The 23,464-nt window shown below is 37.3% G+C and overlaps 1 protein-coding gene across 1 annotated transcript in view; it reads left to right on the plus strand.

Annotated features, from left to right (window-relative positions):
* The window catches only part of ADGB (androglobin), a 206,616-nt gene that overhangs the window by 12,646 nt on the left and 170,506 nt on the right, over positions 1–23,464 (plus strand). Inside the window, exons 2-5 of the mRNA XM_043457333.1 lie at positions 8,482–8,638; positions 14,840–14,932; positions 17,766–17,837; positions 20,862–21,071. Of these exons, the coding sequence (XP_043313268.1) occupies positions 8,482–8,638; positions 14,840–14,932; positions 17,766–17,837; positions 20,862–21,071 (532 nt within the window). The remainder of the gene's footprint in view (positions 1–8,481; positions 8,639–14,839; positions 14,933–17,765; positions 17,838–20,861; positions 21,072–23,464) is intronic.

Consider the following 23,464-nt stretch of genomic DNA (forward strand, 5'->3'; position numbering starts at 1 on the left):
CCGGTCCCATCACTTTATGGCAATTAGATGGTGAAACAATGGAAACAATAGCTGACTTTATTTTGGGGGACTCCAAAATCACTGCAGATGGTGATTGCAGCCATGAAATTAAAAGACGCTTACTCCTTGGAAGGAAAGTTATGACCAACCGAGACAGCATATTAAAAAGCAGAGACATTACTTTGTCAACAAAGGTCCATCTAGTCAAGGCTATGGTTTTTCCAGTGGTCATGTATGGATATGAGAGTTGGACTATAAAGAAAGCTGAGCACCGAAGATTTGATGCTTTGGAAATATGGTGTTGGAGAAGACTCTTGAGAGTCTCTTGGACTGCAAGGAGATCCTACCAGTTCATCGTAAAGGAGATCATTCCTGGGTATTCATTGGAAGGACTGATGTTGAAGCTGAAACTCCAATACTTTGGCTACCTGATGTGAAGAGTTGACTCATTGGAAAAGACCCTGATGCTGGGAAAGATTGAGGGCAGGAGGAGAAGGGGACGACAGAGGATGAGATGATTGGATGGCATCACCAACTCAATGGACATGGGTTTGGGAAAACTCCGGGAGTTGGTGATGGACAGGGAGGCCTGGCGTGCTGCGATTCATGGGGTCGCAAAGAGTCGGACATGACTGAGCGACTGAACTGAAATGATAGAGATGTATCCACAAATAATGTATTGTAACTGTGAACAGAATTCTTTACTTTAAAATAAAATTCCAAATTGAGTATACTTGCCAGTGTATATTGCTTCCTAGGGGCACACTGGTGAAGAATCTGCCTGCAAATGCAGGAGACGCAAGAGACATGAGTTCGATCCCTGGGTCAGGAAGATCCCTGGAGGAGGAAATGGCACTCCACTCCAGTATTCTTGCTTGGAAAATTCCATGGACAGAGGAGCCTGGTGCACTACAGTCCATTGGGTCACAAAGATATTATATTTTTTAAAACTGGCTTTTGATGTAATGGAGACATCATGATACAGAAGTTTTAATTGAAAGAATGCAACTTCCAGATATTATGAAGATTACCTCAAAAAAGATATTCATAATTACATTGTGCTCACTTTTGAGTTTTATTGCAACTTCAGTCTTCCTTGAACTTCTTGTCTTTAACAGTGGTCTGTTATGAGTAAATGCTAAATAATATGTCTCTAAAAATAAAGCATTTTCTTGGTATAATGGCCGAGTCACCAATAACTACAAATAAGGTTCAAGTGCCTCAACAAAATCCTTGATAGAGGCAGCCTGCCTACCTCGTGTTTCTCTCCCACCTGATTTCCCCTTGCCTTGTGCCACATGCTCATTCAGATACTTAAGAGTTTGTAATTCTCTAAACCCACACTGCTATTTCTTACGTCTGTCTTGTATGCTGTTTTCCTTTCACAGTGACGTCCTTTCTCCTTTTTCAATCTGGAAAATTTGTAGTTATCTTTCAAGACAGTTTACATGCTATTTGTTGCAGGAAGTTTCTCCTAATTGCCTCATATGGGGCACAATTCCCCTTCTTTACCACCTGTGAATACTTCCACCTCTGCACATACCACACTATTCTGAAATTTTCTATTTACCTGCTTGCCTTACAAAATAAACTCAAGAACACAGATATGTATCTACATGTCTGTAACCCCATCATCTAGTGCTTGTTTTACAGCAGGTGTTCAACAAATGTGAGGTAAAAATAAGTGAACTGTAGGTTGAGATTCCTTTCTCATTCTGAAATAGTGTTTTTTTTCTAAAATGTTTTAGTCTCCAGTCATATTTGTTCATATGATCTTAGTTTTCAAAATTCTGTGTTCCCTATTTCCCTTTTGCCCCAAAGCATAGTGAGTTGTTCCCTAATGTCAGATGTACTCCTGTTCTCTTCCTAGTTTGGAAGTTTTATATTTTATTTCTTGAAATATCCCTTGCAATAGGCTGAATGTCTGTGTACCCCAAAATGCATCTGTTGAAACCCTTATCCCATTGTGATGGTGTTTGGAGCTGAGGCTTTGGGAAGTAATAAGGTCATAAGTGTGAAGCCGTCATGCTTGGGATTAGTGCCCTTATAAGAAGAAGCCAGAGAGTTATCTACCTCTTTGCTCCATATGAGGACACAATGAATAGTCAGTCATCTGTAAAACATAAGAAGGCTCTCATCAAAACCTGACCATGCTGGCACCATGATGTCAGACTTCCAGACTCCAGAACTGTGAAAAATATATTTCTATTGTTCATAAACCACTGATTCTATCGTATGATGTTATAGCAGCCCAAATTGACTAAGACATTCCTCAATTTGTTCCCCCCCCCCCCCCACACTGCATGGCATGTAGGATTTTAATTCCTCTACCAATGGAAGGCAGAATCCTAACCACTGGACCTCCAGGGAAATTCCAACAATCCTTGTTCTTTTAAAATACACTCATTTTTAAGTATTTTCCTACAAAGTCCACAGTTAGTGTTATTCCTAAAGAAAATTCAAGCACACTGGTGTCTGTCAGAATTCCCTCCCTTTCCCATCTCTTTTATTTTGGCTACTTTCAAAAGCATGAAGTCATTATCATCATTATTTGTCTATACGAAATAACTGTTTAGAATTTTACCAAAATGTTACAGTGATTCACTTATTTACCATTGCAAACTTGTATTCCACACTTTACTTCTAGATTCATGTCTATTTTCCTAAAGATAAATCCTTCATTACTTTTTTTGGGGGGAGGGGGAGAGAATCTGTTATGGTAAATTCACATATTAAAAATGTTTTTATCTAATTTAAAATAAATGTTTCTATTTCACTTTTGACTAAGAGCTTAATTGGGTCTTAATTCCAAGGTTGACAGTTATGTTACCTCAGCTTAGAAGACATTACTTCACTGCTTTATACCGTCTACTATTTGCTGTCAATTTGATTGTGATTTATTTTTAGGTAACTGCTCAATTGTTCAGATTTTCATTTTCAGCATTGGCCTATAATTTCCAGCTGATAAACCTAGATTAAGAATTCCATCTCCTGACCTCTCACTTGTGGTTTGTTATTGGTTGATGTGCTTTTTCCAATCTGAAGACATGTCTTTCTCAATTCTGAGCATTTTTGAGCAGTAATATCATAAAATATTTCTTCTAAACACCCTCCCCCACCCCCCACTATTTTAACCATTTCATCCTTCTGAGAATGATCTATCTACTTGTCATTTCACATTTTCTCTTTATCTATCTATGCAAGAACTTGATTTTTTTTAATTTTACCTTCTAAATCATTAGTCCTCTTCAGCTTTATTTAGTCTACTCTTTCAATATCTGAAGTTTTCATTACTAAAACTTTCCAATGTCTATTTTTTTATATTGGTCTTATTTTTTGTTTGCTTGTTTAGTATCTTCTTGTTCTCATTGTAAAGCAGAAACATTTCTTCCTTTATCTCTTTGGTAATCCTAAATATATTTATTTTAAATATCTTTTAAATCTGCTACAGTATCTTTCCTTGAGTGTGATTTCCTGACTGTCCTTCTAGTTTTAAGTTTCCTTCTTTCTTTTTTTGCTTTGTATTGTTCATATTTTGTAGATATTTTAAACTAATCCATGCTATTTTCTGCCACTAGGTTTGGATGGTTTTTAGGATGAGTCTCTTCCTACCCATTCTGACATTCCACAGGGATGCTCCAGTGAAAAGGACAGGATAGTTATTACATTATTAAACTACTTTCCATCAATTGGCAAGTAGCTGCTTTTCTGAACTCCCTGAAGAATATTTCTCTTTTCCGATCAGTGGGAGCATTTTTACAACACTCTTGCTTCCAGTCAAGTCTTACCATGGGGAGACTTTTCTCCCATGAATGAAGTGCTATTCCTGGTACCCCATTCATAGAGGTAGAGAGCCACTCCATCCCCATTTTCCCCCTTTTGGCCAGCCTATTTCCTTGTGGAATCACAAGAAATTGATGTATTGCCTCTTACACCATAAACTGTAGGGGAGTTATTCCAGACTTAGTTCAAAGCTGGGAGCTCATGAAGACCCTAGCCACTTGTGCCTGCATGCTCAGTTGCTCAGTCGTGTCCGATTCTTTGTAAGCTATGGGCTGTCGCCCACCAGGCTCCTCTGTCCATGGCATTCTCCAGGCAAGAATATTGGAGTGGGTTGTCATTTCCTCCTCCAGGGGATCTTCCTGACCCAGAGATTGAACCCATGTCTTCTGCATTGGCAGACATGTTCTTTACCACTGAGCCACCAAGGAAGCCCACTCTAGCCACTTGCTCATTCAAGAAGCCTGTTTCTGGTCTCCTGACATTCGCAGTGTGAATTCAGCTTTTTTTCCAAAATAAACTTTTAAGCTTACTCAATTCCAGTTCCCAGTACTTGCTTGTGGATTACACTATTCCAGCCCCCAAACCACCACTAGAAATTTTTTCTGTAATTAGTCCATTAACTTTTTTTAAAAATATGAGATATGACTGACATATAATATTATATTAGTTTCAGCTATGAACATCATGGTTTGATATTTGTATACATTGTGAATGTATACACACATTCACAATAGTCTAGTTAATAGTCTATTTAATAGTCTATTAATAGTCTATTCACAATAAGTCTAGTTAACATGTCACAGTACATAGTTGTACATATTTTTCCTTGTGATGTGAATGTTTAAGATCTACTTTGTTAGTAACTTTCAAAGCCACAGCAGTGTACTATTAACTACAGTCACTATGTTAATCATTACATGGTCATGACATTTACTTTGTATAGAAAGTTTGCATGTTTTGATCATTTACATCCATTTTGCCTGTCCCTCACGCTCTGCCTCTAGCAACCAGCCACTCACATTTTTAATAACTTTCAATTGTGATGAATTCATTTTAGTAATGAAATATACAATTATTTTAACACCTTTGTATGTGTTGCCCACTTTATGTATCATTTTCATGTCAGATGTCTGACTTGGTCCTCTGTTGTAAATTTGCTTCTTTTGTGTTTGCTCTCTTTTCCCCAGGAGAACCTTTACATTTTGTATATCTGCTCTGGACACCAGTCCCTCACCTGGCTTTCTAGAATTTTCTTCCCTCTAAACATTGGTTTCCTTTGGAATATCATTTGGCATTTGGAATATATATGGGTCCCAAAGAGTTGAACATGACTGAGTGTCTGAGCATATTTTATACTATAAACAATCCTTGTTGACTTTTGCTAATTTATTTTTTAAAACAATAAATTTCCACAGATATGTTTTGTTTATAAATTGGGGGCCTCTCATAAAAGGGTCAGGATGGTTCACTTATCTCAATAGCATATTTAGATTAACTGTGTAGAAGAAAGTGTTTAGTCATATAACTAGAGAAAATACTTACCTTCAAAATCTTTTATACAACTTGTAATTCTAATGAATTAAATCATTTATTAGTATTGGGTATATCGCTATATGAATAGAGTAACTCTACATATACCCTCGATTTTTTCAGGGGCAGGTCTGATTTCTTCGCATGCTTCAATTTTTTAAAAATTTATTTACCAAAAGTACCAGTTCCTAAATCTTCAAAAGTCCTGGGTTACTTTTGTGTTTAAGGATTATCTTATTCTCAGAAATGATGAAATCAGGAATAATGGGCTTTGAATATTTTAAAGGATCCCAACTATGCTGGCACAGTAGGTACATTCTGGCAATGATATTCAAAGGCACATAATGTGCTGAGAGTTTCCAAAGCAACAATTGTACGCAATCATTCGAAGTCTATGGTACATTTGACATTGGGCTGTATTTGACCACTACTTGTATTGTGTGTTTAGCACAATAGGGGAGCTACTGAGCTCGTATAAAATATCTCTAATGAGATTCTTTCTAAGTGATCTTTAATATAGATGGAAATAAATTTGACATGTTACAAGGAAAGTAGGCCAATTAGTGATAAGGCTTAACAGCTTAAGGGAAGGAGCCAGTATATATTTACTTACACTTGACAGAATGAAGAGGAAGGCAAAACATCATCTCAAAAGAACCTTTATTTTTTTAAATTAAATCTTCCTTTTACAAAATGAGTTTTTAGGGTTTTTGAACTTCCTAAATGAGGTAATTTTACCACGGTTTTAATGGATAAAAAACTGCTAATTTCTTTTTATCTGTAAAGTTGTATCAACATTGAGTAAAACAGAGGTATAATAATACACTAATTTATACCTTGATTTTTTTAAATTAATATTGTGAAAAATTGCCCCTTTTCCCTGATAACTATCATAGTCATCCTTTTCATATTTTCTTACATGCTACTTAGAACCACCCCTTTACAACATATGTATTATCAGACTTTCTTTTCCAGCAAGATGGTGGATTCCAATTTGTAAAAATAATAACACCTGGAAACACATACATAAAGAAATAAAAATGTTCAGGATCCAGAAATAAGAAGGGAACTGAAAGTCAGAATGACAGCTGGACTGCCAGGGAAATCTTATCAGTTTATGAAAGTGGAAACTTTTATTTAAAAAGATGTAGGGTAAGGTCTTGATCCCCAGAGGAAAGGAAATGCTCTCACCTTAGATAAAGGCATGGCTTTCCAGTTTAATCCTCTGTAAAAAGGTGAATGAGAAAATCCACCCAAGCACAGAGAAACTGATCTAGAGAACTAGTACTGATTACTAACTTTAACATAAAGAATGGGTTCATCTGCATCATCCCAAATTGCAGACGGCGACTGCAGCCGTGACATTAAAAGACGCTTGCTCCTTTGGATAAAAGCTACGACAAAACTAGGTAGTTTATTAAAAAGCAGAGATATCACTTTGCTGACAAAGGTCTGTCTAGTCAAAACTACGGTTTTCCCAGTAGTCATGTACAGATGTGAGAGTTGGACCATAAAGAAGGCTGAATGCCAAGGAATTGATGCTTTCAAATTGCTGTGCTGGGGAAGACTCTTGAGAGTCCCTTGGATTGCAAGGAGATCAAACCAGTTAATCCTAAAGGAAATCAGTCCTGAATACTCATTGGAAGGACTGATGCTGAAGCTAAAGCTCCAATACTCTGGCCACCTTATGTGAAGAGCCGGCTCACTGGAAAAAACCCTGATGCTGGGAAAGATTGAGGGCAAGATGAGAAGTGGGCAATGGAGTATGAGATGGTTGGATGGCATCATCAGCTCAATGGACATGAGGCTGAGAAAACTCCAGGAGACAGTGAGGACAGGGAAGCCTGGTGTGCTGCAGTCCATGGGGGTGCAGAGTTGGATATGACTTAGCGACTGAACAACAACCACACTTCCTGACTGCTTTTCTCCGTTTTCTGTTTTTTCTTCTTCTCTTTGTACACGGAGTACAAGGGCAGGGATACAGCTGCAGTAATTGATAGAATATTAGTTGTCCTAAGGAAATGATAAGGTGTGCAAAGATTTGGCAAAAGGGCAGCCATCACAGTCTTGCTTATAATTGGGAATAATTTAAAAATTAAAAGCCTCAAATTTCCAAATAAAGTTAAATGAAAGACAATGTATCATACAATGGAATATTATGCAATCATTAAATTAGTATTTAGATATGTAAACACTTATTTGCATGGAAACTATCAACAGTATACTGATAAGTGGAAAAAAGCAATCTATAAAAGAGAACATGATGAATAACGTCATTTTTAAAGAAAGATGTATATCCTTGTACATTAATCTGAGGGGATGAATACTTTTTAATGATGTGGTTTCTAGAATGATGTGAGTATGCTTTTCTTATTTATCTGATTTGTGTTTCCAAATTTTCTTTTAAAATGATGACCATAGTGGACTTTTTATGTTGGGAAAAATCCAAATTATAGTTGCACTCTTCTTCAGAAAGCTATTACCATAACTAATGTATTACTATTATACAAGTAAAGGATTTTTTGGGGGTATGAATTATATATAAAAATTCCCTGATGGCTCAGTCAATAAAGAATCTGCCTGCCAATGCAGGAGACCTGGGTTCAATCCCTGGGTTGGGAAGCTTACCTGGAGAAGGAAATGGCAACCCACTCCAGTATTCTTGCCTGGGAAATCCCATGGACAGAGGAGCCTGGTGGGCTATAGTCCATGGGGTTGCAAGAGTCAGACATGACTTAGCAACTAAACCATCACCATTCCCCTTCATTGTTGTTCCCCTTCTATGTTGATGATGAATGTCCTGCCTCAGAAAGTAAGGACTTGTTGTTCAGTTGCTAAGTTGTATCTGACTCTGCAACCCCATGGACTGCAGCACACCAGGCTCCCCTGTCCTTCTCTGTCTCCTAGAGTTTGCTCAAATTCATGTTCATTGAGTCAGTGATGCTATAGAGGAGCTAATGCTCAAAATTTGCTTACAGAATAATCTCTTTGTGGTATTTCAGTCTTTAAACCCTTAACATGTGGAAGTTGTCTATCTACAGGTATGGCTGTATTAAGAAATATGTTTGTTTTGTTTGCTAAGAAGATAATTAAATTTATTTCATGAAATTATCTAGTATTTTAACCTCAGAGATTTGAATCCAAACCACCTCCCCTCTCTGTCCCTAGTCAGTACCCTTTTGGCAGTAATGTACAGCCGTCTGAACAAAAGAAGGGGAAATTTCCGATCTGGCCAGAATGGAGCGAAGCTGACATCAATGCCGAGAAGTGGGATGCGGGGAAAGGAGCAAAAGAAAAGGACAAGATGGGGAAGAGCCCTGTACTTGTGAGTAGGCTTGAATGTGGCTGGACTTCAGTTTGGTTTTTGATTGTAAGTGGAATAGGACTTGTTAACATGTGCACGTGCTCACTCTTCTCCACAACCTCAATTAAAAAGAGAAATCTTGTCTTTGTCCACCTTGACTCCCCTCATCCTACCTTGTCTCTCCAGGTCTTTAGTCCTGAGCTTTGGTGAATTGCATTTAAGGAAATGGGAGAAGAGGAATGACCAAAAATTCATAAGAATGAAAGGGATAGAATAAGCTAGCTAATAGATTTCGAGAGACTTCGGAACCAGGTATTTAGAGATGTTGGTTTAGGAAATGAGAAGCCCCCATGAAATTGTGAGCTGTTATTTAGAGATTATAGGGAAGATAAATTTTTAAGAGATGTTACGAGGTAAGAATTGAATCCCCCTTATATCTGTACCCCAAGATATTCCGGTAAAAATCTCAGTCACTCTTCATTTACCTGTGAATTTTTTAAAATGTGGATCATTTTTAAAGTCTTTACTGATTTTGTTTCAGTATTGATTCTGTTTTATTTTTTGCTTTTTTTGTTTTTTGGCCATGAGATGTGGGATCTTAGCTCCCCAACCAGAGATTGAACCTGTACCCCGTGCATTAGAAGGCAGTGTCTTAACCCCTGACCACCAGTAAAGTTCCTACCTGTGGCTTTTAAACATGGTGTGTCCCTGAGATTGGATCTGAGAATTGGGTTACTACATTTTCCAGTTAAATCGCTTACTTAAAAATATTTATTGCTTGTAGACTTTTGGATAGCAGCCATCCTGACTGGCATGTAATGGTACCTCATTGTGGTTTTGATTTGCATTTCTCTGATAATGAGTGATGTTGAGCATCTTTTCATGTGTTTTTTAGCCATCTGTATGTCTTCTTTGGAGAAATGTCTGTTTAGATCTTTGGCCCATTTTTTGATTGATCAAAACCCACTACAATATTGTAAAGTAATTAGCCTCCAACTAATAAAAATAAATGGGGGAAAAAAAGATCCCATACACTGAAAAAAAAATAAAAGAAAATAAGGTAAAGATATCAAAAAATATATATTTATTTCTAAAATCCTCTTTGTAGAAAGTACTAGTCTGGGTTTCATTTTAAATATGGCCCATTTATTTGAAGCAGTAGTTCATTCAGCAGAAGTACTTTTAGAACACAGTACAATTTTCAAAACACAAAATGGACATAATGGCTAGGTTGAATTCTATTGTCTTTATTTGCAAAGAACTCTCAGAAATGTTACTTATTAGCATTTACATTTTGTTCACAAAGTGCAAAATCACAAACTGCATGATTCATATCAGTAATTTGTTTACACAAAAGGCAGTAAATATAATTAACTTCTGACATTGTTAGTATTTGAACAATTTCAAATAACAATATGTGAGATAATGTATTTTTTGTACCATACCTAAGGTAATTATGAAATGTTTAGATGCAAAGGACTTTTGAACTCTCTGGGTTCAAATGAAAATGGTCATGTTTTACATATTTTAATAGAAATTCAGATCATATAGGGATTGTTTGGGAATTTTCATCAGCAAGATAGATTTTGCAAGTTCTCAGTTGAGCAGCTGAGCACTGGGAAAGATTCAGAGATAAGTCACTCCAAATTATAAAGAAGCAATGGGGAAGAGAAGAACAGAGTACTTGAAACTCTGAAATAGGGAATGAGATACAAAATAATATTTTAAGGACCTTACAATACAAGCATGCTTTTAGCAGATGATTATGAAAAATTCTTGCAGATCTCTAGAAGGTCAGGTGTCAAATTCTGAAAATTTTCAATGTTATTGACAAGGGTAAGTCTATTGGAAGAAAATTTATCAGAAGAAAACCACTGAGACTGAAGTGGTAATAAGTGTGCTGGTCACTTGATGTTCATTTTATTTGGGGGTGACACATAGGACTATTGCTGGATGCTGGATGAAACTGCATGCTTTGGGAAGCACTCCCTTCATACTACTGCTGTGAATAGAGGCTATTCCACTGGAACTTGACATTTCAGAACCTAGCCAGTACCCCATTCTTCCAATGCAACTTTCAGAAGGTAGGAAAGCACAGCTCAAATCCTGGTTGTTATGACAATGCAAAGCGGTGCCATCTGAGATGGAACCCTGCTTCCACCCCCAGTTCTGTTCCACAAGCTCAGCATTCACGGCTCAGGGAGCTACGATTTCTCCACTGGAGGGAGTCATTCATGGACACTCCAAGTCTTGTGATTGCATTTTATGATATGGTGGCACATAAATCATTCCAATCCCAAACAAAGGCAATGCCAAAGAAAACTACCGCACAATTGCACTCATCTCACATGCTAGTAAAGTAATGCTCAAAATTCTCCACGCCAGGCTTCAGCAATATGTGAACCGGGAACTTCCAGATGTTCAGGCTGGTTTTAGAAAAGGCAGAGGAACCAGACATCAAATTGCCAACATCTGTTGGATCATTGAAAAACCAAGAGAGCTCCAGAAAAACATCTATTTCAGCTTTATTCACCATGCCAAGCCTTTGACTGTGTGGATCACAGTAAACTGTGGAAAATTCTGAAAGAGATGGGAATACCAGACCACCTGACCTGCCTCTTGAGAAACCTGTATGCAGGTCAGGAAGCAACAGTTAGAACTGGACATGGAACAACAGACAGGTTCCAAATAGGAAAAGGAGTACATCAAGGCTGTATATTGTCACCCTGCTTATTTAACTTACATGCAGAGTTCATCATGAGAAACGCTGGGCTGTAGGAAGCACAAGCTGGAATCAAGATTGCCAGGAGAAATATCAATCACCTCAGATATGCAGATGACACCACCTTTATGGCAGAAAGTGAAGAAGAACTAAAGAGCCTCTTGATGAATGTGAAAGAGGAGAGTAAAAAAGTTGGCTTAAAGCTCAACATTTGGAAAACTAAGATCATGGCATCTGCTTCCATCACTTCATGGCAAATAGATGGGGAAACAGTGGAAACAGTGGCTGATTTTATTTTTGGGGGCTCCAAAATCACTGCAGATGGTGATTGAAGCAATGAAATTAAAAGACACTTATTCCTTGGAAGGAAAGTTATGACCAACCTAGATAGCACATTAAAAAGCAGAGACATTATTTTGCCAACAAAGGTCCATCTAGTCAAGGTTATGGTTTTTCCAGTGGTCATGTATGGATGTGAGAGTTGGACTATAAAGAAAGCTGAGTGCCAAAAAATTGATGCTTTTGAACTGTGGTGTTGGAGAAGACTCTTGAGAGTCCCTTGGACTGCAAGGAGATTCAACCAGTCCATCCTAAAGGAAATCAGTCCTGGGTGTTCATTGGAAGGACTGACGCTGAAGCTGAAACTCCAGTACTTTGGCCACCTGATGTGAAGAGCGGACTCATTTGAAAAGACCCTGATGCTGGGACAGATTGAAGGCAGGAGGAGAAGGGGATGACAGAGGATGAGATGGTTGGATGACATCACTGACTCGATGGACATAAGTTTGGGTAAACTCCGGGAGTTGGTTATGGGCAGGAAGGCCTGGCATGCTGCGGTTCATGGGATTGCAAATAGTCGGACACGACTGAGCGACTGAACTGAACTGAACTGAACTGAGATGACCATTTCCTGTAAGTCCATGGTTAGGTCTCAATTCCTCACCTAAGTGATTAGAAGGAAAGGATATGGTGAGTGAACAAAATGGAGAATTGTATGATAAAGTACAGCAATGTAGATGTAAGAAATATACCTAAAGCAACATGACAAGAAAAGAGTACTGTTAACAATAGGAGAGGCTCAAATTCTGGAGAAAAGGGAATCATAATGAGATGATCCCCACTAATTTCTTCCTCAAAGTCATGTATTAATTCAAGGTATGGAAAGTAGAGACCATGAAGACAGTATTGGCCTGGAGCTTGTGTCAGTTTTTCTGGGTTGAAGTGAAGAAGGATATTGTCTGAAGCTGCCAAAGCAGACCTTGAACCCAGATCCCAGGGGTAACTATGGAGAAGTGATCTGAAAATTTTGCATACAATTTTATCTTGAGACATCTATGTACCTCATAAGTTATGTATGTGAAGCTTTTGCTGCAGAGCAAATGAGTGAAAAAACAGCAGTCTGGAAGCTAAATAACTGAGAAAAAATTTCATAATGATAGCTAGAGATTGGAATTTCGTGTACATCAAGTGAGCTTGATAAACACTCCAGACTTTCCATTAGTGTCCCAACATGACTACAGCATTCCATAGTGAGTAAGGATGAATAAAACTATGCCAGCCCTGCCAAATCTTAAGACCCAGTGTTGACACGGTCAAATTCATCTTGCACTCTGACTGTCAGAAGGGAATAAAATCCTCCTCTTGGGAGGAAGACATCACCATTTAGAACTTGTATATATTTTTATATTCAGTATATAGTGTACACTCAAAATTTCCCAGACAGGTGGAAAAACAGAACCAAGTTTCTAAAAATCAAGAGACTAAAAAGCAAGAGGAAAAAAACAGATAATAGAAACAGATTTAGAAGGAACTCAGAATTTTCAGATAGGGTACTTTAAAATTTCTAAGTTAATAATTTTAGGGGAAAAAAAGCAATGTAAGGGAACCCCAGAAGTCTAGTACTTCTCTTGGAAAAACATCAGTCTATCTTTTAAACTCATTCTTCTATCATTTTGACTAGATGTCGGAGTTGCCTTTGTCTTCATTTGAATTATTCCAGTATGTTAAATGTGACAATAAACCATATGCTTCAGATACACAGAAATGTACTAGGTTTAACTCTCAGACAATGTCCTCAAATATAACCTATTTCTCAAGCCACATGAGTGTTAGGGCAAACATATAATGAAAATCAAAACAGTATTTATTTGATCCGTCCCCATTAACTGAGGGGAAATTTAATCTCTGCCCCCACCACAGATAGATTATATTGCTTTAGCATCTTGTTTGTACTCCAGAAATTTTCATATCTTTATTTCTCATAAAAGTCTCAATAAATCTATTTCTCATAAAGATCTCCCATAACCCACCACCTCATGAGCCTGAGAATTTTCACATAGCAGTTACTTGAAATCTCTCTAACTTACCAGACTGCTTGCATTTGGGCACCATTCTTTCTCCAGAATTCACCAATTGATCCATAATTGGGGGTCAAAAACTAATGAATTAATTGCCTTTTTGTGCATTTGTTCCAGAAATATGGAAACTTACATTCACACAACAAACAATAACCTGTACACAATGTTCATTGCAGCTTTATTAGGAACAACCTGAAACTGGAAACAGCTCAGATGTCTTTCAATGGGCAGATGATAAATGAACAAATATCTGTAGCATGAAATATTACTCGGCAATAAACCACCAACTATTAACACATGCAAAAACTTGAACGGATTGAATCTCCAGGGAATTAGGCAGAGAAATAAAATAAATCCGAAGGGTTACGGACTATCTGATTCTATTCATATAACATTACTGAAATAACAAAATTATGAAAGTCAAGACTAAACTAGCAATTGCCAAGTGGTATGGATTAAACATAGACTGGGGAGTTGAAGGGTGCCTGTGGCTATACAAAGGCATAACAAGGCTCCTTGTTCTGATGGAACTGTTCTGTAATCTTGTCTGTGTCAATGTCAATATCCTGATTATGTACTACAGTTTTTTAAGGTGTAGATGGAGAACCAAGGAGCTCTCTGTATCATTATGAATCATGATTACACCAAAATAACAAGTTTAATTTAAATGATTAATAAATCAAAGTCGGGTCAAAGGTACAAATTTTATTTGCACGTAATCCTTTTTCTGATTCTAACCATTGAAAAATAAGTAAATATTTTTTAAATCTTCTTTACTTAGATTGAAAAACAATATTTTCAGTGGAAAATATGGCCTTACTAGCCCATTCAAAATTATCTCCCTACCATAACTAATTCACACTCCAAGGCAGCTCATGCTTGTTCGGACTACTTCCTCTGCAATCAAAATGCTATTTAATAACCAAGGTTTCATTAATTAATTACAGCAATGTTAATTCAATATTCTCTAAGTACTTTATGAACTAGCTCTGAGAACAGTCACACAAATTCCTCTATAAATGCTTCTTTATTGTTCAGGTTCATTTGATATGTTCATTTGATATATTCATTTTTATTGGGATAGAGTTGTTTTTATTTTAATAAAACTATGTAGAGAAAAACTTAACACATTTTTTTATGTAGCATTTTTTTGAAGACCCTGAAGGAAAAATTGAGTTACCATCATCATTGAAAATTTATTCCTGGAAACGCCCACAGGATTTTATAATCAATCGGGTAAGAGATAATTTTACTATTAAACAAAATTTGCATTAGCTATGAGATATAATATCCTAGTTTTGGAAATTTGCATTTTAAAAACAATAAGGGAGTTTTCCTGTGGTATTTAGCAAGAAAAGATAATTACTTTTGGAATTTAAATTAGAAATAAGTATGTATCAATATAGTTTGTACTGGTTTTCAAAAGAATATTGACATTTTGTTTAAGGCCTCAAGTTTCCTTCTTCTCTGCATAATGTCAAATTATAACCTAAAATGTTGCACAAAGTTTTTCCTTAAATCCTGACACACTTTCTCCTCTCTGCTTCTTATTTTATGTAAAGGTCTTTTTAGGTTAGAGTTCATTAGCATTAATTTTCCAGTCCAAGAGAATAGCACTTGGATTTCTCTCTTCCAGGAATTTTTGAAGCATTTTCCAAGAGCCACTTTCATATCTGAACTCCATTTGAATTATACTGATGTGGACATCACCCAAGAAAACTTCATTTTAAATAGTGCTTATATACATTAAAGCTTTAAAACACATTGATCTATCTTCCTAATTAATAGCTATGTTAGTTTGAATATATTTGGTATTTTTAAGGGCTTAATTATCACTAATGTCTTTTTTCCCTTCTTGAATCTCCCCACTTTCATTTAATGCATAGAAAACTAGTAGGCTAAATTAGGTACTTAATACTAGTCAAAAGATTAAAATGGAGCGGATTCTTCTGTGATTATGGAATTCATTGCATCTGTTTCTATGCAAAGTGATTTTATTTCTAAGCGTTTTAGAAGCACTGCTACTAATGAAGAAAATACAATTTATCCATCATATTTTCAATTATTGTTATTAGTTAAGAAAGTCAGAAACACCAAATCTGAAATATTTATTAAAATAAGAAAATAACAAAGTACATCTTTGTCCATCAGAGTACTTTTTCAATGCCTGTCTGTAAAACACTTTAAATAAAATAAATCAAATTTATACAAACCTTACTTTTAAATTAGTTATATTGTTAGGTGACTTTGAAATGAAGAATGCAAATTCTGTGATGTTAATACAATGCACTTAATACATATGTATTATTAATAATACTCAGGCTCTACTTACTCTAAGTACAGAATTTACATTCCAAGCAAATGGAGAATATAAATTCCATGAAGTGAGAGTGTTGTAAGTTTGGATAAGTAGGAAAGTTTTCTACCTTTTTATCTTTTTAGCATACCCTAGGTCTGAGAGAAAAATACTGGTACTGGTACTAAAAATAAATGTATTCTTTGTTGACAATGACACTTCCACCTTATTGAAATACTGTCCTCCATCTCCTTACCTCTCTCCCTTTGCACTGACCCCTTCTCTTGGTCTGTCATGCTGGGAGTGGACCAGAACAACCAGAACTGAAAGTCCAGACAAGGAGTAAAGTTTTAGAATAGTGCTGGCCAAGTTGTATTGGCTGAGTCCACAGTGATAAACACATTTGATTTTGAGACATTAAATATGGACAAGAAAAGGTGAAAGTGTTAGTCACCCAGCTGTGTCCAACCCTTTGGGATCCCATGGACTGTAGCCCATCAGGCTCCTCTGTCCATGGGATTCTCCAGGCAAGAATACTGGAGTGGGGTGCCATTCCCTTCTCCAGGGGATCTTTCTGACCCAGGGATCGAACCTGGGTCTCCTGTGTTGCTGGCAGATTCTTTACCACCTGAGCCAATAAATATGGACATACATAAAGTTTAGACAAAAATATTGTAAAACAATAATGACCTTTCTATATAAAATTTACTGAATATATATTGTTGTTTAGTCACCAAGTCATATCTGATTCTTTGCGTCCTCATGGACTGTAGCCTGCCAGGCTCATCTGTTCATGGGATTTCCCAGGCAAGGACACTGGAGTAGATTGCCATTTCCTGACCCAGGGATCGAACCTATATCTCCTGTGTCTCCTGCATTGGCAGGTAGATTCTTTACTGCTGAGTCGCCAGATAAGACACTGATAAAATATATATATATACATATATGTATATATATATATGTTCTTGACACCTTATATGTATGTAATTTTATAAATTGTGCTTGTAAGTTATGAACTTAAGAATCAATTCCGGCCTTCAGGGTAGTTGTAGGTAAATTTCTCTCAGACATTTGAAAGTACTTTATTGAGTTTTCAAGGTAATAGTTATACAGATGATTGAGTTTCTATAAAAATCTACTTTGTTAATCAAAGTCATTTTCATGTTAATTTGGTATGTTAAATATATAAAGTTGATATTAATTGTAACTAATTTAAAAAATTTGCTCCATGTCATATTTTTCCCTATTATCTTTTTCCTTTACTGATCTTAATATGTAAAAGCAACTTTAGATCTATACAAATTAAATAATGACCACAAAATTAACTTTAAAAGTTATTACAAGATTTGAAGTCAAACAAGATTTTTAAAAGCTGTCTCAGTTAATATTTTGCATCTAAGATGAAGCAATTTTTCTAGCTACCAGATGTTAAGTAAGCTTCAGGTTTAACTTGAAGGGTTTATTTAAATTTCAAATCAGGTTTTAAACTCTGTGTGTGTGTATGCATGCTAAATTTATCTGCATATGTTACATTTTACAACATTTTATTATGTTAAAATACTGTACTTTATAGGAATTACATTATTAAATTAATGTCACAGCTCTATCAGAGATTATCTTATAGAATAATATGTTTATTTTTTTTATTTCTTCCAATTCCTCTGTGAGAAACGAAATCAAATTTGGCCTGTATGTAGGCCAATTTGTATCAGTAAACTAAATTTCCTTTATTTTTCCCAAGGAGCAACATCTCTCTATATATTTTTATTTCAGGCTCCAGTGGTTGTGAAAAATGAAATCCTGTTTGACTTGTTTTCAGCCAATGAGCATTTACTCTGCAGTGAGGTAGGTTGGGGAAGTATGAACCAAAAAGCTCCTTGAAGAATGCCTTCTGGACCTGCTTAAACAACTCCCAGGTGGTCAATTTCAGTGCTCTTGCTCACCTTTAAATTTTAGTATAACTGAATATTTCATATCCAGACACTCAAAGAGGAAGAGAAGCTCTTTAATGGAGTTTAGCAAGAGAGTCAGTGGAGGAGATGTTTAGTATCACTGCTTGTGCCATGGACCAGGGTAGTCAGGTTCTTACCATCTGGACATTTCTCTTCTGGATCCATGTACCTAGCAATTAACAAAGTTGTTGCCAGTCTGAGCCTACATCATGCCCAAGAGTAAGGTGTCTGGTAGTGTTTGACTTGCCAATGTGGAGGAATCAGGAGATTCAGCTCAAACGTAATACCTCACCTATACAAGACAGATTTTCAGCACAGCAGTCCTACAGCCTGTGGGAATTCACCTTCTCCCTCTCCACCCTGGGTTCTATCCATCATAAGTAGACCTGTTCCACTTCCCTGAGGTAGTTAGATCAGAAACAGGGATTTTTTTTTTCATTATTTTCTCCAAAGACCCAATCATAGGGGTGTAGTTATTATTGATTCAAATATTTTGTCTTTCTTATCTTTAACATCTTGGCCAATACTAAAATCAAAATATTAATTTTTTCAGTCAGGTTGTACTGAGTAGTATAAAATTATCTCTGAACTGTTTTATATTTTATGAATTCTAAAGACTTTAGCATATTTTCCATGGACGTGTAAAATGTTTTACTTATTTATTTTTATTAAAATGTAGTTGATTTACAATGTTGTCTTAATTTCTGTTGTACACCAAAGTGATTCAATTCTACATGTATACATATATATTATATATGCATCCTTTTGTATATTTTTTCTGTATGGTTTATCACAGGATATTAAATATAGTTCACTGTGCTATACAGTAAGACCTTGTTATTTATCCATTTTATACATAATAGTTTGCATCTGCTGATCCCAAACACCCAGTCCCATTTCTCCCCCACCTTCTTTCTTGGCAACCACAAGACTGTCTCTATGTCTATCAGTCTATTTCTGTTTTGTAGATAGGTTCATTTGTGTCATAGTTTGGATTCCACAAAGGAAGTATAAAATAATTCTATAGTAAAATCTCCAGGTACATAGGAGGATATCTGATTTGCCTTTTTCAACTTAACCTACCTTTAAGAAGCTTTCTAGATAACCAAATTAAGAAAAATATAAATCTTATGACTTTAGACTCAAGTATTGAATCTCCTTACAAACCAGGCAGTGAAACATACTCTGAAGTTCAACTCTTCACTGTGCCTTGCTGCCTGGCGAAAACCTTGCAGGTGGGAATTTTACTGGGAGCACTGCTGTATCTGCTGATGAACACATGAATATGGGACTTAGAGTGTATTCAAATGTGTGCCCAGGTTTACTTCTTCCTCAAGTCTCATTGCTTGTCTAATTGATCTTATTGACATAGAAGGATCATTTTCTTCTCAAATTCTCACATTTACAGAATAGCAGCTCAATAAGGTGGCGCTAGTGGTAAAGAACTCGTCTACCAATGCAAGAGACTTAAAAGACTTGGGTTTGATACCTGAGCTGGGAAGATCCCCTGGAGGAGGGCATGACGACCCACTCCAGTATTCTTGCCTGGAGAATCCCATGAACAAAGGAGCCTGGTGAACTGCAGTCCATGGGCTCACAAAGAGTTGGACACTACTGAGTAACTAATGCGTTCGCTTTCACAGCTTAATCTTTTTTTTTTTTTTTTAATTTTTTTATTAGTTGGAGGCTAATTACTTCACAACATTTCAGTGGGTTTTGTCATACATTGATATGAATCAGCCATAGATTTACACTTATTCCCCATCCCGATCCCCCCTCCCACCTCCCTCTCCACCCGATTCCTCTGGGTCTTCCCAGTGCACCAGGCCCGAGCACTTGTCTCATGCATCCCACCTGGGCTGGTGATCTGTTTCACCATAGATAGTATACATGCTGTTCTTTTGAAATATCCCACCCTCACATTCTCCCACAGAGTTCAAAAGTCTGTTCTGTATTTCTGTGTCTCTTTTTCTCTTTTGCATATAGGGTTATCGTTACCATCTTTCTAAATTCCATATATATGTGTTAGTATGCTGTAATGTTCTTTATCTTTCTGGCTTACTTCACTCTGTATAAGGGGCTCCAGTTTCATCCATCTCATTAGGACTGGTTCAAATGAATTCTTTTTGACGGCTGAGTAAAATTCCATGGTGTATATGTACCACAGCTTCCTTATCCATTCATCTGCTGATGGGCATCTAGGTTGCTTCCATGTCCTGGCTATTATAAACAGTGCTGCGATGAACATTGGGGTGCACGTGTCTCTTTCAGATCTGGTTTCCTCAGTGTGTATGCCCAGAAGTGGTATTGCTGGGTCATATGGCAGTTCTATTTCCAGTTTTTTAAGGAATCTCCACACTGTTTTCCATAGTGGCTGTACTAGTTTGCATTCCCACCAACAGTGTAAGAGGGTTCCCTTTTCTCCACAGCCTCTCCAGCATTTATTGCTTGTAGACTTTTGGATAGCAGCCATCCTGACTGGTGTGTAATGGTACCAACCACAATGAGGTACCATTACACACAGCTTAATCTTTTATAACAATTCCAAAATAAAGCCATCATTGCTCTCAGAAGCATTCAGCCTTCCTCTCTTCTCTCTCCTTTTCTGTCTCACACACACACACACACACACACACGCACACAGCTAAAATGGTGGTCAGTGTCAAATCACCGACTATTTACCTGAAATACAGCTCTTAGCCAAGGGTTTTTAGCTTGTATTATGACTATATTTTCTGAGAACAAAAGCAAGATATATGACCTTATTCTGTAGGTCAGAAATAAAAATGTAGAATATATTACACATAGAATCTAACAGTACTCCTGGAAGTAGATTTTCAACTGCCACCCACTCCCAAAATTACAGTGCCAACAATTGAAAAATAACTAATGAACACTACTGGTTTTTTACCTCTAGCTAATGAGATGGATTATCAGTGAAATCTATGCCGTGTGGAAGATATTCAATGGGAGTGCTTTGACCAATTATTTTAAAGGAACAACAGGGGAACCGCCTCTTCTGGTCTGGAAGCCCTGGGAACACATATACTCTCTATGCAAGGCTGTGAAGGGTCACGTGCCCTTGTTTAATAGCTATGGAAAGTATGTAGTGAAGCTTTACTGGATGGTAAGTTCTTGTACACATGTGTTAACATTTGTGTGTCTTTCATATTGCAATATGTTTCTCTTACCTGCTATTAAAGAAGCTAATAGAAGATGAGACAGTTTATAAAGGCTGTCAACTGTGTGCCTACAAGGGGAAAAGTCCTACATATGTAATTTGAGATTTAAAAGAACACAGTTGCATCCTTTGTGATACCAGTTCCCTGTGCTTTTTATTTTTTAACTGTTTATATATATATTTTTAAATTTTTATTGGAGTATAGTTACTTTACAATGTTGGGTTAGCTTCCACTGTATAGCTAAATGAATCAGCAATACATACACATATATCTCCTTTGTTTCAGATTTCCTTCCCATTTCAGGTCACCACAGAGCACTTAGAATTCCCTGGGCTGTAGAGTACGCTCTCGTTAGTTATCTATTTTACACATAGTACAATAGTGCATATATGCCAGTCCCAATCTCCCAATTCACCCCACCCCACCCCTTCCCCCTTGATATACATATGTTTCTTCTCTATGTCTGTGTCTCTGTTTCCGCTTTGTAAATAAGATCTTCCATACCATTTTTTTTTCAGATTTCACATATATGCATTAATATATGATATTTGTCTTTCTCTTTCTGACTTACTTCCCTCTGTAAAACTAGTGCTTCTGGGACCACAGACAGGCAGTCCTCTGCTGCCTCTGACCTTCCAGGTGGGCGGGCTGGGTAGGCAGGTGGATGCACAGGGCTCTTTCCTCTCTGATGTGGTATCAGGGCCATGGGCAGGAAACAGTGTCTGAGCTAAAATGTGATCCAGTCCTCTCTTCGCTACTACTGAAGGGCCTGATCTTATCCATTTTTTACCCTGAACTTGATATTTGTTTTCATGTTGACAAATCTCACTTTGACACAGGAAATATTTTGCTTTCGCCTGAAACGAAGCAAATGGGATAGTAAGAAGCACAAGTAGAGAATTCGAAACCCCTTAATTAACAAAAAAAAGTAGACTCACACCCCATTGAGCAATGTTAGATTATATTAAATACCTTTGGGTTTATCATGGTGGAATGCTCTTTTCTAAAGGCCCAGAGCTACAGGCAGGCCCAGCTATGGGATTGTAGAGTCTCTTGTTCAAAAGTTATTAGCCATTTCAAGATGATGATATCAACACTTTAAGCAAAGCATGAGGTCCTTCAGAGTGTGGGGTCCCATGTGACTGCACAGGTCACTTATCCATGAAGCTGGGCCTGGTAACAGAGGGAAAGTATTCCTGAACATTTGAGGCAATGAGGAAAGTAAATCATGCTATTGTGTATTTCTAAGAACAAGGCTTTCTCCTTAAGGAGCCGGAGCCATCTATTCTTCCTGGGGTGGGGAAAGCTGAAAGGCCAATGCTTAGGAATCAGTAGGATTATTACAGTAGGAAGGGGCTTCCCAGGTGACTCAGCAGTAAAGAATCTGCCGGCCAGTGCAGGAGATGTGGGTTCCATCCCTGGTTGGGAAGATTCGCTGGAGAAGGAAATGGCAACCCACTCCAGTATTCTTGCCTGAGAAATCCCATGGACAGAGGAGTCTGTGGGGTTGCAAAACAGTCAGACATGACCTAGCAATTGAGCATGCACAGTAGGAAAGTAGAGAAGGGAATCTTAGCCTTTGATATCCAAAATGGATATCAAAATAAATCCCTTTATTCTTCTATGTTGACCAATCAGGAGGCAGATTTGACAGAGCAGACTTCAGAGTATTACTTGTGTACAGAGGAGTGAGAGGGAGGATATGTCATTAAGAATGTGGATACACAGAGGACAGTGTAAGAGTACAGAAAGAAAGTAAATACGGGAAGAGTGAGGAGGTCAGATGCGTGGGTATTTAGCCCCACTTCTGCACATTTGCCCAAACTTGAGTTGGGACGAAGTTCAAAATTATCAAGAATTTCAAAACAGCGTCAGCAGAACACTAAACCAACCCTGTTAGCTTCTCTCTCTCTCTCTGCTCGCTGACATCCTTCTATCTTTTCTAATTTCCTCCTGGATAGGGGTCAATGTTTATTAACACTATATACCATTTTGCAAAGAAAATGTGATTTCTATTTAACTGTACAGATTCCTCAGAAACCTACACCTTCCTGAATTCAGAACTTTTTAAAAATGAATTTAGTCCAGTTTGGAAATGTCAGTCTGGCACAGTCTAACCTGCCTCTTTAGATGGCGTAGTTCTTGGGAAAGAGGGCTAGGAATCAGAAAGACAACCCCATGTCCAGTGACTTCCTCTGGTCCCTCTTCAGTTTCACCTGAGGAATGGCGTGTGGGGAATGATGCTAAACTGCTGAGCACTGAGATGTGATTAGCTCCACGTGAATTATGTGGTAGGCCCCTTGCTGGCGCTCATCTCTGAAGGGCATGGTCTTATTTG

The sequence above is a fragment of the Cervus canadensis genome, chromosome 33, assembly GCF_019320065.1.
Source record: "Cervus canadensis isolate Bull #8, Minnesota chromosome 33, ASM1932006v1, whole genome shotgun sequence".
In the NCBI taxonomy this organism is placed as follows: Eukaryota; Metazoa; Chordata; class Mammalia; order Artiodactyla; family Cervidae; genus Cervus; species Cervus canadensis.